A 19175-nucleotide genomic window follows, 5' to 3' on the forward strand; every position below is an offset into this window, starting at 1 on the left:
AGAGGAAAGAGGATCTGTCCCCTTTCTGCTAATGTGCCCCTCCCACTTATCTTGAGATTCTCCCAAAACGATAGGATGTCAGGATGCTGAGTGGCCAAAAATAACAACCGTTCATTATACAAACCCTTGTATCCTTAATTACATCTTCCATTAACTGGTTGTCCAATTCAAACTGGCCACTCACATGGATTTATTTTGTTCAAAGGTCACATCACATAATAACCATCAGTCTCTCATGCATCTTCATCCTTGTCACCTTCAGCCTCAGCCATATCAATGTTCTCATCCTCACCCCGTTCACTCACCCCTCTCCTGGGCCCCCATTTCCCTCCATGTCCTCACACCTCAAACATTCACCTCTTTCTCCTCCAACTCCCAGTCTTTGACCCTACTTCTATTTCACTGCAAAAGAGAAGCAATCACAGAGGGATTCCTGCATGTTCCTACCACCCATCTATTAATGCATCTTCAGCTCACCTCTAGCCAGGCAAGAACAGCCCTTCCAGTCGTTCATCAGACCCCAACAATTATCTCCTGTCATGTTTTCATTAATTGTTCCTTCTCTAATGTATCATTCCCATTAGCATGCACATATACTATGGTAATTCCCATCTTAATAAAAAAGAGCCAAAAAGCTCCCTGGAGCCCACTTCCCCGACCAGCTACCATCCAACTTCTCTGTTCCCCTTTAGAGAAAAACTCCTCCAAATAGTTGTCTGTCCTCATTGCATCCATTTGTTCTCCTCCTACATCTCTGAAACTCTCTCAAGTCAGGCTTTCCTCCCATCACACCACTTCAGCAGTTCTTATCAAGGTCACCAGTGACCTCCAGAAGGCTGATTCCAATGACCAGTTCTAATTATTCCCATTGTTGTGACCTGTCTGCCACATTGGACAAAATTGATCCTTCCTTTCTTGAGCTTGTCCTCTGTGACCATGTGGATGCCTTCTCTCTCAATTTTCCTCTTCCTGCCCTAGCCATGCTTTTCCAGTCTTGTTCGCTGATACCTCCTCATCTTCAACTTGTAAATGTGAGTCCTCATCTCTATCTATACTCATTTCCTAGTGATCGTATCTAGTCTGTCCCAAATGTATCTCTAGCCCAGAATCCTCCTTCAACTCCGGACTCATGCATCCACCTGCCTTAATATCTCCTTTAAAATCCAATAGGCATTTGGGTTTTCTCTGCTGAACCTTCTCGACCCAGTCTTTCCCATCTCAATAAATGACAACTTTTCTCTGCTAGTTATTGAATCCAAAATCCTTGGAGCAGTCCTTGACTCCTCTTTTCCTAACACCCTTCATCCAGTCCATGAGGAAAATCTGTTGGCATGACCTTTGAAATGTGTCCAGAATATGACCCCATCTTACCCCCTTGGCTGCCACCACCCTGGCCTCCACATTCATCTTCTCACACCTGGATTGTCACAAGAGCCTTCTACCCAGGCCCCCTGTTCCTTTCCTGGCCACTCCACAGACCGTTCACATCACAGCCAGTGCGAGCTTCCTTTAAACATGAACATCCAGTCACACTGCTGCTCTGCTCAGAGTCCTGAAGGGGCTTCCAGGGGTCAAACCAAGGTCCCCATGCTGGTCCACAAGGCCCTGTGGGATCTGCTGCCTCAACTCCCTTGGCCCCTGTGAGCTCATTCCTTCCTGCTCTCTTTATCACTCCTCTCCAGCTGCACTGACCTCCCTGCTGTTACCTGCACGTGCCAGGCACATGCCCACCTCAGGGACTTCTCCTTTGCTAGTCCCCATGTACCTGTGTTTCTTGCTCCCCTTTTTCTTTGGGTTTGTACTGAAAGGTCGCCTCATCAGTGAGGCTTCCCCGATCACCTTATTGTAAATTGCACCCCATCTCCCTTGCAAGTCTGGCACATTCTATCCTCCTTACCCTTTGTAAGTTTTCTCCACAGCTTTTATCACAATCTGACACACATATTTGCTTCTTTTTGTGTGTGTTTTCTCTCTCCCTGAAGCGACAAGGACTCTGTTTTCTTTGCTGCTTCTTCCCTAGCACAGAGTAGTGGCTGGCACGTGGTAGGCACTCAAAAATAACCGCATGAATTCATGTACAAATGAATCCCACGCTTAGGTTATTAAATGCCTTATAGTTTTTTAAGTTTGATATACAGGATTTCCTGTGAGCCTCTAAACAGTCTAGTGAGTTAGGCAAGGTAGAACCCTGGGCTTTACATGAGAAGCTGAGGCCCCAGAGCTAATTGATTGCCCGATGACCCATGGCTGGTTAATGGGGCTCCTGGAACTTGTAGTTCCAATCTCAGTTTCTGCCCGTCACCTTCAACTACCCCCTGTGTCTCATGTTATATTAGTGTAGGCCTCAGGGCATTCATTGCTGTCTATTTTTCATTACAGTATGGATGAGAAAACCCTGTATCTCGCTTTGGGGGCTGTGAAGAACATCTCCCTAAACATCTCTATCTCCAACCTCGGAGATGATGCCTATGACACCAACGTGTCCTTCAATGTTTCCCGGGAGCTCTTCTTCATCAACATGTGGCAGAAGGTAAGGAGGGCATCCCTGTAAAGAGCGGTTGTTCCATCTGGTACACTTGCCGGCTTTCATTATAGCCTGGAATAGGCAATGATTCTACAAACACTATTGCTTTCTGTGGACTATCATTTAGAATGATTAGAACTTTTTTCGTCCTGGACTTAGAAAATATGTTGGTATAGCCATAAATACCCTTAGAAATATGTTGGTATAGCTGTAAATACCCATAGAGTGCCAGAGAAGTGTCTGTAGTTACATAGTCTCCCATCCCTTCTCTCTTGTGGAATCCTCTCCCTATGGTTTTACATCTGGCCCCTTCTTGGAGATGGTACAGTTGCTGTCTCCAGCAAACACATGTTCTAGAGAATTCCAGTTTTAGGTCAGTAGTTGTGAAAGTAAGGGCAGATCACCGCTTGTTGTGCTAGGTATTATATATGATGTACTTGATGTTTCTACTAGAGGGTCACTGCTTTGGCCTGTGTTTTGGATTACTTATTTATTTTTTTTTTTTTTGGAGACAAGTCTCGCTTTGTCACCCAGGCTGGAGTGCAGTGCCACAATCTCGGCTCACTGCAACCTCCACCTCCTGAGTTCAAGTGATCCTCCCACCTCAGCCTCCCAATTAGCTGGGACTACAGGTGTGCGCCTGGCTAATTTTTGTATTTTTTGGTAGAGACAGGGTTTTGCCATGTTGTCCAGGCTGTTCTCGAAATCCTGACCTTAAGTGATCCGCCTGCCTCAGCCTCCTGAAGTGCTGGGATTACAGGTGTGACCCACTGCCCCGGCCTTCCTAACATATTTGAATGAATTGAGGTAGTTAAATTATTTCCACAAATTGAGTGAGTTTTTTTAGAGTGAATTAATTTGAAGTGAAGTTTATATAGTGTGACTCAAAGGTACAGTGCTGGTATTCTCCCCTACCCGTAATCACCCCGAGTGTACTACCTCTCAGAGGAAGTAGAACAGGCTTCCCCGTAGACAACAAGGGGGAACAAGTAGACAAAAGTCGACACCGTTCTACCCAGCGTTGCTCTAATGGTTGATAGCTGTTCAGCTGGGACTGCTTGCAGCTTTTTAATATTTACAGCCTTGAACAGGGGTGCCTTGTTCTTTATGTTAAAATGGAACCACAATCACTTTCTGTGGAAAACCTTCACTCTGCCCACTGATGAGCACTGGGCATACATTGAGCAGGTCAATGACATTTGTTCAGACACATATTCTGTGGGCTCAATAGTGTTGACAGGATTGTGCCAAGCCTGCCCAGCTTAGGGGACAGCTGAAATGCTCAGAGCTACCAACAGCGGAGGCACTCCAAAACTTCCCAAGAAGTCATCTCAGATTCCCTGCTGCTTTGTAGCTTTCAGGAGCTCAAGGGTTGAGGGAGGCCACAAAAGCAATCAAGGACTGCAGGAGGGGTGCGCTTTCCCTCCACTTTCTATACCCTAAAAATTACCCCTGGATTAAGCCCAGTCAGGAGAGAACCAAGTGTCTGTAAGGTTCAAGTATCGCTGGCCACACACAGAGTATCTTTTACAGAATCACATGTGCTGTGATGCCATCTCCCTGTGCAGGGTGGGATGGTAGGTGGGGGAGAGGGGCTTCCTTGGGGATTTGACCTGTGGAACTCGTCTCTATGGTAATTGAAAAGATGTAGTTGGCGACTGGGTCATTACATTACACAGATTTCTCTCACTCAGGACCCATGCAAGAAATTTCTTTCCAGCCTCAGACTTAGAAATAGCTGTGCTTTGCCTGAGCATTTTGGCTTGTTTTTACCTTGTGACTGACTAGGCTTCATTCTCTTTATTGGCTGCTAGAAAGTTCAGAGCTGACCCCACTCTGTCAGTATATAGGACTTAGTCTTACTATTTTATTAACTCAGTAGCCCTCTGTATCTTGCTTTGCTCACCCTTTACCATGTTTTTCTTTTTAACTTGGAGATTGCATAATATTCTACCATATGGTTATACTATGGATTTACCTGAAAAATTCCTCTTATTCTTTATTTGGATTATTCCCAGTTTTTATGTTAAGTAAAATTGTGATGAATGTCTTTTACAGAGATTCGTACCAGTAAATGGTCATATCCTTAGCTCTGTAACTTTTCAGAGAATGTGAAGTCACAATTTTGACCACCTACTATACACCAGGGACTTTTTGCACTCTTGTCCCATCCCTTCTTCACTGCATGAGGCCCAATGTGTGTGATTTATTGGAGGAGCACTCTCAGGAGAAGAGGGGCGAGGGATCAGGGGCGGGCAGGGGAAGGGCTGGGAGGGGTGTGCTGTCGGGTCAAAACTAGCCTTGGTCTGATTTATGAGCTGGGAAGAAGTGGGGAAGCCCTGGAGCATAAATCACTCTGCAGAATTGTCCCACCTTGAAGCTGCTGGGGATAGCATCATTTTCTACCCCTGTATCGTCACTGGCCACTGGGGGGATGCAGGGGTGGTGAGTAGCCTCCCAAGCATACTGGACAAGAAGGCTCTAGGAGGTCAAAGACAACGTGCCTGAGAAGGCCACAGGTACAAGCCATTGGCCACTGTAGCTGGCCATGGGAAATATGGGAGCACATCATTTTGATCTCTTTGCCGTTGAATTCCAGCAACCTTTGAAACCTTTGTCACAAGGAACCCTAGGTTTCAGTTCGACAGAAACTTGACAGGGTATTGGGCTCTTCGGGATGTGTTGAGTGTTAGCTCCAGAATGGTGATGGAGCACGGAGATGTCTTGTAGCTGCTGTGGAGGCAGGGCCAGCCAGAAAAGCAGATGGGCAAGATGACCCTCAGGGTGGCAGGAAAAGGAAGGGAAAAGAAACAGAAACCGCCCTTCCAGGAGTCCAGCCATGCTGCAGGGTTAATAGACAGGCGATGTAAATGGCATCACCCAGCCCCAAGCAGGATTCTGACAGTACCAGGTGGCTAGTTAGGGACACCAGGAGAGCCTACCAAACCTGCTTAACAACCCACAGGCCTAACGGGACCAACATGGGCCTGTGAAAAGATTCTAATGGGTAAACTAAGAAAAGCATGACTAAGATACAGAGGGAAAGCATAAGTTTTAAAAAGATTATTAATAGAAAACAAAAGTAAATTTTACAGAGCATCTACTTTTGTTCTTGATGAAAGTCAAAAAAAATGAACACAGTGAAAGATCAGATAGTAGAACAATAGACTGTAAGAAAATGGAATGAACTGGGAGGCAAGCAAAAATACATGTTATGGATGGGATAAAGAAATGTTACAATGAAACCAGGAAATCAGTGGCAGAATTAAAATATGTTATACTCAGGAAAGAGCAGAATCGGCAGAACAGAAAATTGATTTAATGATGTGGAGGTGTTTTTGAGAAGCTCTGAGAATTCGAAGAAAAAGAACGAAGCAATAAAAAAGGATGACAGTGAGGACTATATTGTGGAAGGTGGAAACTGGAAAACAGCAAAGAGAAAATGGTTCCAGAATAATTGGAACAGAAGCCAACAGAAGTCTAAGGAGACAGCAAAGGAGGATCTCCATTTCCTAAAATGGGTGCAGCAGACACCTGGCTAAAATATTTAAAACATTTTAATGCCTACAAATAGCTTCATGAAATTTTTAATTTTAAGGATATGAAAATGATACTATTAACAGCAGAAAACAAACCAGTTTCTACAGACTTTTCTGTAACATTAATGTCCAAAGTTAGAACAGTATATTCCATTGTGAATTTTAAATTCAACACATAGCCAACTTGCCCTCCATTGTGAAGTCAAAATAAAGATATACTCAGATATATGAGAATTCCTAGGTTTTTACCTCTTCTAGTTTGGATTTCCCCAAAAGCATACCCTGATACAATGATATAGGTACAGATAGTTTATTTGGGGGTGGGGGATCTCAGTGGTGAGTTTGGACAGGAAAGAGGAAAGACAGGAAGGTGTGCATTTATAAGCGGGTTACTGCTGTGGGCACCTTGGGCTTGTCTTCCTCAGACCCTCCGAGAGACTGTGTGTAACAAACCTCAGATCCATTCCCCTCCAGGATGAGGAAGCTGCTGGAGGACTGATCCCACTGCTCCTGTCATTAATCATGGAGAACCGCTCACTGTGTGTGAACTCTCCGGCACTTCCAGCCTTCTCTAAGTAGGCCCACACTCCCTGGGGCCGGGAAGCAACTCAACTCCGGCAGAAAGATGCGGGAAGCCTTTGACCTGGAGGGGCGTAGCTTCAGATGACCAGGACTCTGGCTGGTTCTGGGGAATATGAGCGAGGTGCTGGCCGCATCTGCTATAGTAACCATGAGAGCTTCCTGAAAAGTAGTTATTTACAGATAAACTACTCAAGAATACAAAAGTAGTTGAATAAAAAGTGTGCCACAGTCAAATAAGCATAGAATGAAGCAAAACAATTTTTTTTTTTTTTTTGAGACGGAGTCTTGCTCTGTCGCCCAGGCTGGAGTGCAGTGGCCGGATCTCAGCTCACTGCAAGCCCCGCCTCCCGGGTTCACGCCATTCTCCTGCCTCAGCCTCCCGAGTAGCTGGGACTACAGGCGCCCGCCACCTCGCCCGGCTAGTTTTTTGTATTTTTTAGTAGAGACGGGGTTTCACCGTGTTAGCCAGGATGGTCTCGATCTTCTGACCTGTGATCCACCCGTCTCGGCCTCCCAAAGTGCTGGGATTACAGGCTTGAGCCACCGCGCCCGGCCGCAAAACAATTTTTATAAATATTTATGATAGTAAGCAAATGTAAAAAAAAAAAGTATTGCCATGGTAAATGCATAATTTAAAAGAATAATAAAAATAAAAAATAATCCTATAATCTCAGTTATACCAATAACATTTTGAGAAGAAAGCTGACTTTGTGACTGCTCTGCTTCACTTTCTTCAGGAAGGAGTTCAGACTCCTCAGCCTGAGCCTGGTCCTGCCTGCCTTCCTTTCTCCTCAGACTCCTGGCTCACCATGCCCCCACATACTCACTTGAATCAGTCACCACTTAATACCAAACTGCCTTTACCCAGGAATCACCCCCACCCCATTTTTGTTTAACGAACTACTCTGTCCTTAAATCTCAGCTCAGGGACCCCGTGTGCAGGCTCCCCACTTGGCTGCACAGGATCTGTCCACAGAATAGATAGATGGATGGATGGATGGATGACTGGGTGGATGGCTGAGTGGATAGATAAGTAGGTAGGTAGGTAGATGACTGACTGGGTGACTGGGTGGGTGAGTGGGTGGATAGTTATGTGGATAGGTGACTGGGGATGGCTGGTTGGGTGGATGAGTGGGTATGTGGGTGGATGAACAGGTGAGTGGATGACTGGCTGGGTGGATGGGTGTGTGAGTGGATGGATGGCTGGGTGGATGAGTGGATGGGTGAGTGGATGGCTGGCTGGGTGGACGGGTGTGTGAGTGGATGCGTGGCTGGGTGGATGGGTGGGTGGGTAGGTAGATGGATGGTAATTCGTTTTGTCCAAAGTTACAGAGACTTAAGGCCCAGGCCTCCAAGGTTACCTGTCTTCTCTGTCATCACACAGTCAATTAGTTATATATTAGCTTCTAAGACTGAATACAAAATATCCCCTGCAATGGATTTTTCTGTCTTCTTCTAAGGCAAGGCTACTTTCATAGGTTTATTCTGGATTATTTTTTCCTTTGAGGGAACGCTGCTTATAAAAACAGGATACATGTGGATGACCATCTGCTGGCTTTTTTCTCTCCTAAATAAAGCTAACTTGAAAACACATTATAAAAGAGGGCTTAATTTGTTGGTGGCTACTCTGCTGGCTGGCTTGTGCTGTCCAGCCAGAACTCAGGGTATAATGATCAGCAACTGGGTTTCCTCAGGGCAGGCCCAGTGCACCGTGTTGCCTGCTGGGTAAGGAACCAGCAAAGCCTCACTACAGAGTGAGATTCCTGGGGTGCCCTGTGGGAGCAGTGAGAGGGAGCCCCGGGGCAGGGGAGGGGTGCATGGTTAAAAAGGAGCATAAGGAAGAATAGATCACCACTGCATCACACCAGGGTCACCATTCACACTGGGTTCCGTATAAACGATACCTCCACAGAATATAATGTGAGTGATGTCCCTGGAGATATATAGCTCTGTGGCCCTGGAGTCAAGGTAAAGCCTTGTTTTAATTTCTTGCTGTGGAGCCGTTTGGCACAAAGGGATTTGGCTGTTCTTGCCTTTGTCGAACAGCCATGGATTTGTTTGGACAGCAGTTATTGAATACCTGCTAAATGCCAGGGACTGTTCCAGCCACAAGGAGACACAAAGATCTAGTCCCTGCTCCCAGGGAGCTCACAGCCTAATGGGGCCAAAGGCATGTCAGTAAGCAATTAAAGCACAAGGTGCCAGCTGCTTTACAGAGGTACTGAAAAGTTGTTTGAAGCATAGACATGACAAGGTAAAGCAAGTCATTACCACAGTAGCTAGTGCCCTGTTGGACAGAATTCTTGGATGAGTGCTTAAGGTACATGGATGAGCCTCCAAAGGATCTGGTGTCAGCTGATTCCTACATTGCAGAGCCAGGGTGAGTGGAATGGGTCAGTTTATTTGGCTGGTGAAGGAGGGACCTAGGTTGGAGCAGGGATGAGAGGGCAGAACAGAGTAAAGGAGGAGGGGGAGGAGAGAACCCAGTAGGATGGAAAGAGGCTGCCCATGTTGAACAAAGGGCCAGTAACATTTTTGGTGGCAGGGAGATGTCAGGACATTTTTGCCTGCTCTTACAGGCCTGTCAGGATCTCACCACTCATTGGTTCTAAGAAATCTCCCCTCCCACCTCAATCTGTTTTGTTTTTAGCCCATTCTGGATTTCTGCACTCATGAATGCCTCATGTGACCAGGGGTAGGCAGGGAGAAAAACTCAAAGAAGGGGCTGGGGTTATGTGTACATCTTCATGATATTGACTGTATGGCATGCATGGAAACAGACATGGACATGAAAGGATAAGCTTCAAGCCAGGTGCATGAGGGCTCCCAGCTGACTTTTGGGTACAAAGAGGACGCAGCAGCTTGCCACAGAGTGACAGAGGAGGCCATGCTAGGAGAGAAGGGAGAACAAGTGGGGCAGGCACCCTGGCCTGACTCTTCTACACAATGTGATACGCTGTCTTGGTTGGGGTCTCCCAGATGCCAAGGAATTCAGGGAAATTTCTTTATTTGGGAGATGCAAGAAACAATGGTAGGGGGTTGAAGTGATATAGTAGGGAGGTGAAACAATGGTAGGGAGGTGAAACAATGGTAGGGAGGTGAAGTGATACAGGCAGGAGGCAGTGAATGAAAAGTGAGCTGTTAAACCAACTACTGCAGTGGGCAATGGAGCTTATTCCTGCAGGGCAACTCTAGGAAGAGTAAGGGAGCTGGGGGATTTATACTCCTTTCCCCAAGAGTCAAGAAATGAGGTCTCCCGGGGCTATTTATATTCTCCAGTACTCCTGCCCTCCCATAGGCATGGCAGGAGAGACCTACATGGTTTTGGAAAAATGCTCTTTGGTGCAGAGATACCGTAATATAGCCCCTGGCAGCTGGAAGTGGGCTGGAGCATCCTGAGTGTGCAAGTCATGTGATCAGGGCTCACCAGCCTCTGCCAGAGAGGCCCATAGGATTAGAAGTATCTCTAACCTTAGCACCTCACTTTCTAGGCTCTTAGAAGTTGTAGGTTGGTCTGATAGAGCCTCGCTGAGGTTCTCATACAAGATCTAGTATCATACACCTCACAGTGTGCAGGAGTGGGGTGAGGCAGGTGTGGTATGTGGATGAAGAGGACCAGGGTGGGGCAGGAGGAAGCAGTGAAGACAGTGGGAAGATGGAGGGTTCCAGCCTCACCCACAGGGCATCAGGCTCCCAGCAGCATTCAGTGGTTGCCAGGTGGGAGTGAGGCCTAGCACACTCTATTTTCTAATATAACCCAGAGATCTTATGACTTTGGCAGCTAATTAAAATGTTTTCTGAACATCATATGAACCAAACAAAACAGGTCCAGTGACTGCATCCAGCCTGTAGGCCACCAGCCTGTGACCTCCAGCCTGGCTGTTTTCCGTATGTTCTAGTCCGGATCTGCGTTTCTGGTGGAACTTAGTCTGTCTGCAGTCTTACTGTGTTTCATGTTCTCCCCTTGGCAACAGATAAACTAGTCAAAGAGATGAGAGTTTGGGGCTTCAAGTGTCCGGCTTCAAGGAGAGGAGTGGAGAGGGTCAACCAGAACGTAGTGTCCATGGAGTTTTTAGAACTCGTGATGCTTTGAAAACTATTTGCTGGCTGGAATATTTGTACTTCACGGTGATTGCAAGAAGCAACTAAGCTGGAGTTCGAATTTTAGAAGCTGCTAGAAGTAAAATGACAGGCAATTAGTGTGAAATAGAGGGAAAGTGTAGCTTTGGTGACCAGCAGATACAGAGTTGAGATTCCAACTCTGTTTCTGATGGCCAGTGTGGCCTTGGGTCAGGGGTCTTCTCTCTGTGCCTCAGTTTCTTTCTCTTTAAAGTGGGATTGTGCCAAGGATTAAATGAGTCCCACACCATCATGTACAGTCTCACTTGTACATGACGGGTACCTGCCATGGTAGCCCCAACTCTGCCACACATGAGCTTATACTTTATAGCTCATTCATTTACTCAGAAGGGATATACTGATCACCTACTTCAGACCAAGATTAAATAATGCTGAGGGGGAAGAGGAAAATAAGGCAAGAATATAGAACATAGAATGTATATCAGGGGGTGATAACTCTTCCTTTTAAGACAAAAATTATCAGTCATTGTCTTAATGAAGGACTGAGAGAGAAAGAGAGAGTGTGTGTGTGTCTGTCTGTCTGTCTACATACTGTAAAAATAGAGACAGTGTTAAACTGAACATTTTTTAATTTAATGAGTTGCTTGTACTTAAGAAAATAAAATTACATGAAATTTAATGTGAAGCAATAAATAGAGGTCAGTTCAATAAATGTCTGTGTTGGCTTTTGTGACTCCTGATTTTTAAAAAATAATGCTTGTTGACTTTTTTCCATTTACTTACCATTTGCTTAAGTATTGAAGTTTTTGGCTTAGGGATATTGACTTTTTAAAACGCAAGATATATAATTGTTCAAATATGTGATGCATGTCATACATAATAGCGAAGTTTAGATAATGAGAAGAATAATGCCCTCCAAAAACAAAGGCAGGGGACTAGATCCTGAGTCTTTCAGACTGGGCAGGGAGGCATCTGGCCCAAAGGGCTGGAGGAATGTGGTATGGGATTCAGACTTTTTATCAGGTAGGCAGTGATGAGTCATTAATGGGATTTGAGAGAAGTCTGGACTGAGAGAACAGAGAAGGAAGAACAGAGGCTGGAGACATCTTAGAGAAAGAACAAAGAAATAGCACTGCCAGGCCAGGAAGGTCAGAGACTCAGTGTTGGGACTGCTGGAAGAAAGAAAAGTGAGGAAGGGGGATGTTTGTGAACTCAGCGGGGAGAACCCAGATCCTCTACTCCTGATCATGCTCTAGTGCACAGAGTACTGTAAGTTCATGAGGAATGTGCTTCGTGCCTGGCATCGGTTGGCCATAAATCACTGAATTTGGCTAATAAAACGTTGCATCATCTTCTCATGTCCTTGAGAGACTGAGATAGATGGATAGGCCCTAGGTCCTTATTTCCTCCATGACAGCGTATTGTGGGAGGGGTGATGATGTTCTAAGGGAAGCTCATTTTTGCTGTTTCTAAGGAGTATAATTTGAGTTCCAAGTTAAACTGGTCTTCCAAGTTGGGCTTTGGAGCAGTAAAGCACCAAGTCAACTTTCAAGGCTTTCAGTGGCTTATTCTTTATGACAAGAGGCATCAAGGGCTTGTAAGTTTGTTTTTCTTATCAAGTGATTCTTCAGTTTGTGTCTACCTTTACCACAGAAAGGGCGGTCCCTTTCTTTCTGGAATGGTTCTCTCTTCACTTTCAAGGCAAACAGCTCAAGATGGCGCCAGGTGATAAAACAGATCCACTTACTAATCTGGATAGAGCAGGAAGGACTTAAACACTTATGTGTTTGTATACCTTTATTTGAGGGAGTGCTTTGGCCTGTTTTTAGACAGAAGGTTCCATGCAGAAACTGCATCTGTGCAGGCAAACAAAGCAAATTGTGTTAGCAGAGCCAGGAAACCAAGCATTAAGCAACAGAATGGTTCTTAGGCAGAAGTGAGCCTCATCCCTCTGTGCTGGGACAGATTACAAACAGCCTTCCTTCACTCTGAGGCTTTCATTCAGGGCAGGGACTGATTTTCATTGTGTTCTGCTTTCTCTGCTGTCTCTTGTCAAGTTAATAGTAGCCTCAAGTAAAATGCAACCCTTAGATGTTTATAGTCATCTTGGCCCGGCCATTAAGATGATGAATGAACTCACTGCTTGCCCTGGTAAGAGAGCCCTGAGGGTGGATGCCAATACTTAGAAAATAGTAAGTCTTTTCCGCCCCCTTCCTGTCTTTAATCCAGTGCCCCAGGCCCCCTGGTGACTTTACCTTGAACTTCCTGCATTAACACCAGGTAGAAAAGCCTCACCTGGCTCGAAGCCCACTTGAGGCTCCAACACAACAGCAAGCTCTTTACCTCGCTTTGTTGGTCTTCCCCATCCGCTTATCAGAAGAAAACTTGGCATTCCTCAGAGACCTTCCATTGTTTCTCAGTTGCTTCTGCAGGCCTTTCCCTTCCTCCTTGAGAGGACAAGAGAAGGTGGTGGGGAGCAGGCACCCCCAGCCTGTTTGTATTTTCTCACCTGGATTACCTGTGGCCCTTGCATCAGGGAGAGCCTAGCCTTGAGTGAAACTGCCTGGGAGAAAGGCTGGGCGCTTCCTGAGACAGTCAGCAGCGAGGAAGTGGTGGAGAAACACAGATGTCCATTTCAAATCACAAGGCGGCTTCAGTGTTCCACGGCGGGGCTCAGCTTTCACATATATGAAAAGCTTCATTTGTGTATTCACTGAGTTTGGAAGGAAGGCTATGTTTTGCTTTAGAAATGTCAACAGAGCTGTAGCTACGACAAGGATCAATTAAGAAGGACGTTTCCCAGAGCCGCAAGACTTGAGTGAATCTGTGGGGGGAATTTAGAAAACATGTGTTAAACCTCTGGATTTTTTTTTTTCTAACTAACTGCAAAACAGCAATTTAATAATTTCCTCTTTTAAGGGGAAAGGGGGGAGTCTTGGATTTTAAATCTTCTTCCTAAAGCAGCACAGCATCTCTTGAAAAGAAAGCCATGAAAGACTACTAAGCTAAGGCAAATAAAATAAAATTTTAAAACTTGAGAACTTCGGTGACCTAGTCTGGGTTTCCCTAAGCAGATCCTGAGAGAAGGGCTCACATGCAAGTGGTTCATAAAGGTTGTGTTTCCAGGGGGAAGACAGGTAGGGAGTGGAGAGACGCAGGACAGGGCAGGACAGAAACTCAGGCAGAGTCCCTCAGAGCATGGCCTCAGCCTGATCCTGCAAGAGGGATCAGAAGTGTGAGTTACACCAAGGTACTGTCCCATTTCCAGCTTAGGAAGCTGGGTTTTGTTCTCCCATAAACACCAGTCATTGGTGAAGGGCCACTTAGGGAGGAATAAGTGGTGGAAAGTGGTCCCAGGTACTTTCCACCCAGGGGTGAAGTGTAGACAGTGGGGCTCCAGTAGCTTAAGGGCAGAAGAAGACCCACGGTTCTGGCTCTTGGAGGCAAGTGAAGACTGAAGCCACAGTGTGCATATAAAGGGAGTCCAAGGAACATCGGGTGGGGCATTGAAATTGTTTGCTATGGTCGGTTTACCTTCAACTGGTTTCCTTCTTGTTCTGAAGGATATATTACAAGCATATTGACAAAAGTCTTTGAACTCTTGAGGTGTTTGTATGATATTCTGTGTCAGTTGCACATGTGATGTTTCTACCAGCATCTGAATTGGGGAATTGACATGTACAGATGCCTGTGGAATTTAACAGCATGTGAATGTACGGCTACAGTCCATCACCATCCAGCTTGCCAGGGCTGTCATTTCATCCTTTTGAGTCCAGGCTTACAGACAGTCTGGGCTTCCCTTGCCCCCATGCTCTGCCTGTGATGTGTGGTGGCCTCTGGCATTGTCCTAACTCAGGTACCTGAGCATAACTAGTGAGGCTGTGCTGCTCTCCCAAGCAAGTCTGTTAGGAATATGTCAGGCTGCATGTAACAGAAAAGCCACCTTTTTTAGCAGCTGATCCTCGTGAAACTTTTATTTTTCTTTGGTAATAATAAATTGAGAAATGGGCATTTCAGGGCTAGTATGCACCTGTGTGGTGCCCACAGGAACTCCATTCCTTCTGTCTTTCCTCTCAGCCTGTTTTCATAGGGGGTTTCATCTCCATACTCCAAGGCTGGGCTTTCCCTGATGCTGCTTTTCGGTTTCCGCTTCCAACACTACAGCTGCATTCCAAGCAAGAAGGAGGAGAAGGACAAAGGGCAAAAGGTCTGCCCCCTTTTAAAGAGCTTTCCTAAAGCTCCACTTGACATTTTCCACATACATCTCATTGGCCAGCACCATGCCACAAGGCGGGGTGGCAAATGAATTTTCTCAGCAGGACACATTGCCACTCTAGACAGAATCAGAGCTGTGTTTATTGGGAGGAAGGGAAGAGTGGCCATTGGAAAGCACCAGCAGAGTCAGCAGGGCAGAGACCTGAGAGAGGTAGTTTGTGAGTATGTATCCCTGAGATTCGTAGCGGAACTGGGGAAGGACTGCCCAGTGAGTCCACTCCCTTCAGTATGTGTCAGACCCTGATCAATTATAAGATGATCTTTATCTGTCCACCTTATCTATCTTCACTGACGTGTATTTCTTATTTTCACAAAAATGAAGCCATTTCAACGATGTTGTCAATGTATTTGGATTTCTGTCCTTCAACAGAGGTGCCACAGCTCCAAACTAGGTCAATCCATGCAATAAAGACCAAGTTTCAGAACCTCTGTCCTTCAGACCATTTGGTGTATATCATTTCCAGGCCCTTCTTCACTGTTCTGTTTATCACTCCCTGTGCTGTCTCTAGTTTGGCATCTTCCTTTTTAAAATAGAACCCAGGTCTGAACTGCAATTCAACCAGCCCAGCTTAGTTATTATTGTCCCAAGTCTAAACATGGTATTTCTGTTAATGTGGCAGCCACAGCACAATTCTGTTTATTCTTGAGGCATTCCCTGTTGTGTTTTCGTAGTCTTTTTGTGTTATTTGGAAGTGTAATCATGTCATTTATAGCCTTGCTACTCAAATGCGGTCCATGAACCAGCAGTGCGACATCACCTGGGAGTGTGTTAGAAATGCCGAATCTCAGGCCCCAGCCTTGCGGGATCAGGATACGCATTTTAAGAAGATAGTTGGGTATTTGTATGAAAATGAAAAATTGGAACCAGGGCAAGATATCCAGGGCCTCAGAGGAAAATCTCAGATTAAAACGATCAGGGAGGTCCCTTCCTAGAGATGAGAAAGTCACTCAGAGGCTGCCATGGCCTAAGACTGAAACAAAGAGAACATGTCTGTATACAACTAAAGAAAAGGAGAAAAGGTTCCCTGGGCCAGAGAGTGGCTAGAGAGTCGATTGTACTCAGACTTGCTGTGTTACCAACAGGTAATATACAGGACAGTCATGACCTACACATGGCTAAATCCAGTAGTCATTTTTCAGTCTTCTTTCTGGACCCGTCAGCATCTATTAGCACAAATAACGACTACTTTTATCATTATTATTATTATACTTTAAGTTCTAGGGTACATGTGCACAACGTGCAGGTTTGTTACATAGGTATATATGTGCCATGTTGGTTTGCTGCACCCATTAACTCCTCATTTACATTAGATATTTCTCCTAATGCTATCCTTCCCCCTGCCCCCCACCCCATGACAGGCCACCATGTGTGATGTTCCTCGCCCTGTGTCCAAGTGTTCTCATTGTTCAATTTCCACCTATGAGTGAGAACATGCAGTGTTTGGTTTTCTGTCCTTGTGATAGCTTGCTCAGAATGATGGTTTCCAGCTTCATCCATGTCCCTGCAAAGGACATGAACTCATCCTTTGTTATGACTGCATAGTATTCCATGGTGTATATGTGCCACATTTTCTTAATCCAGTTTATTATTGATGGACATTTGGGTTGGTTCCAAGTTTTTGCTATTGTGAATAGTGCCACAATAAATATATGTGTTCATGTATCTTTATAGTAGCATGATTTATAATCCTTTGGGTATATACCCAGTAATGGGATCGCTGGGTCAAATGGTATTTCTAATTCTAGATCCTTGAGGAATCGCCACACTGTCTTCCACAATGGTTGAACTAATTTACACTCCCACTAACAGTATAAAAGTGTTCGTATTTCTCCACATCCTCTCCAGCATCTGTTGTTTCCTGACTTTTTAATGATTGCCATTCTAACTGGTGTGAGATGGCATCTCATTGTGGTTTTGATTTGCATTTCCCTGATGGCGAGTGATGATGAGCATTTTTTCATGTGTCTGTTGGCTGCATACATGCCTTCTTTTGAGAAGTATCTGTTCCTATCCTTTGCCCACTTTTGGATGGTGGTGTTTTTTTCTTGTACATTTGTTTAAGTTCTTTGTAGATTCTGGATATTAGCCCTTTGTCAGATGGGTAGATTGCAAAATTTTCTCCCATTCTGTAGGTTGCCTGTTCACTCTGATGGTAGTTTCTTTTGCTGTGCAGGAGCTCTTTAGCTTAATTAGATGCCGTTTGTCTATTTTGGCTTTTGTTGCCATTGCTTTTGGTGTTTTACTCATGAAGTCCTTGCCCATGCCTATGTCCTGAATGATATTGCATAGGTTTTCTTCTGGGATTTTTATGGTTTTAGGTCTAACATTTAAGTCTTTAATCCATCTTGAATTAATTTTTGTATAAGGTGTAAGGAGGGGATCCAGTTTTAGCTTTCTACATATGGTAGCCAGTTTTCCCAGCACCATTTATTAAATAGAGAATCCTTTCCCCATTGCTTGTTTTTGTCAGGTTAGTCAGAGATCAGATGGTTGTAGATGTGTGGTGTTATTTCTGAGGCCTCTGTTCTGTTCCATTGGTCTGTCTCTGTGTTTGGTACCGGTACCATGCTGTTTTGGTTACTATAGCCTTGTAGTATAGTTTGAAGTCAGGAAGCGTAATGCCTCCAGTTTTGTTCTTTTTGCTTAGGATTGTCTTGGCAATGCATGCTCTTTTGTGGTTCCATATGAACTTTAAAGTAGATTTTTCCAATTCTGTGAAGAAAGTCATTGGTAGCTTGATGGGGATGGCATTGAATCTACAAATTACCTTGGGCAGGATGGCTGTTTTCACAATATTGGTTTTTCCTATCCATGAGCATAGAATGTTCTTCTATTTGTTTGTGTCCTCTTTTATTTTGTTGAACAGTGGTTTGTAGTTCTTCTTGAAGAGTTCCTTCACATCCCTTATAAGTTGGATTCCTAGGTATTTTATTCTCTCTGTAGCAATTGTGAATGGGAATTCACTCATGATTTGGCTCTCTATTTGTCTGTTATTGGTGTATAGGAATGCTTGTGATTTTTGCACATTGATTTTGTATCCTGAGACTTTACTGAAGTTGCTCATCAGCTTAAGGAAATTTTGGGCTGAGACGATGGGGTTTTCTAAATATACAATCATGTCATCTGCAAACAGGGACAATTTGACTTCTTCTTTTCCTAATTGAATACCCTTTATTTTTTTCTCTTGCCTGATTGCCCTAGCCAGAACTTCCAACACTATGTTGAATAGGAGTGGTGAGAGAGGGCATCCCTGTCTTGTGCCAGTTTCCAAAGGGAATGCTTCCAGTTTTTGTCCATTCAGTATGATATTGGCTGTGGGTTTGTCAAATAGGTCTTATTATTTTGAGATTTGTTCCGTCAGTACCTAGTTTATTGAGAGTTTTTAGCATGAAGGGCTGTTAAATTTTGTCGAAGGCCTTTTCTGCATCTATTGAGATAAGCATGTGGTTTTTGTCATTGGTTCTGTTTATGTGATGGATTATGTTTATTGATTTGCATATGTTGAACCATCCTTGCATCCCAGGAATGAAGCCCACTTGATCATAGTTGGTAAGATTTTTCATGTGCTGCTGGATTCAGTTTGCCAGTATTTTATTGAGGATTTTCGTATTGATGTTCATCAGGGATATTGGTCTAAAATTCTCTTTTATTGTTGTTGTGTCTCTTCTAGGCTTTGGTATCAGGATGATGCTAGCCTCATAAAATGAGTTAGGGAGGATTCCCTCTTTTTCTATTGATTGGAATAGTTTCAGAAGGAATGCTACCAGCTCCTCTTTGTACCTCTGGTAGAATTTGGCCGTGAATCCATCTGGTCCTGGACTTTTTTATTTGGTAGGCTATTAATTCTTGCCTCAACTTCAGCGCCTGTTATTGGTTTATTCAGAGATTCAACTTCTTCCTGGTTTAGTATTGGGAGGGTGTATGTGTCCAGGAATTTGTCCATTTCTTCTAGACCTTCTAGTTTATTTGCGTAGAGGTATTTATAGTATTCTTTGATGGTGGTTTGTATTTCTGTGGGATCGGTGGTGATATCCCCTTTATCATTTTTTATTGCATCTATTTGATTCTTTTCTCTATTCTTCGTTATTACTCTTGCTAGCGGTCTATCTATTTTGTTGATCTTTTCAAAAAACCAGCTCCTGGATTCATTGATTTTTTGAAGGGTTTTTTTGTG

The 19175-nt window shown here is 44.5% G+C and overlaps 1 protein-coding gene across 2 annotated transcripts in view; it reads left to right on the forward strand.

The window, feature by feature from the left end:
• LOC105480186 (integrin subunit alpha 9) overlaps positions 1-19175 on the forward strand; it is a 387973-nt gene that overhangs the window by 235897 nt on the left and 132901 nt on the right. For both annotated transcript variants that reach the window (XM_071091443.1, XM_071091444.1), the window contains one exon: positions 2380-2530. In XM_071091443.1, the coding sequence (XP_070947544.1) occupies positions 2380-2530 (151 nt within the window). The remainder of the gene's footprint in view (positions 1-2379; positions 2531-19175) is intronic.

The sequence above is a fragment of the Macaca nemestrina genome, chromosome 2, assembly GCF_043159975.1.
Source record: "Macaca nemestrina isolate mMacNem1 chromosome 2, mMacNem.hap1, whole genome shotgun sequence".
Lineage (NCBI taxonomy): Eukaryota > Metazoa > Chordata > Mammalia > Primates > Cercopithecidae > Macaca > Macaca nemestrina.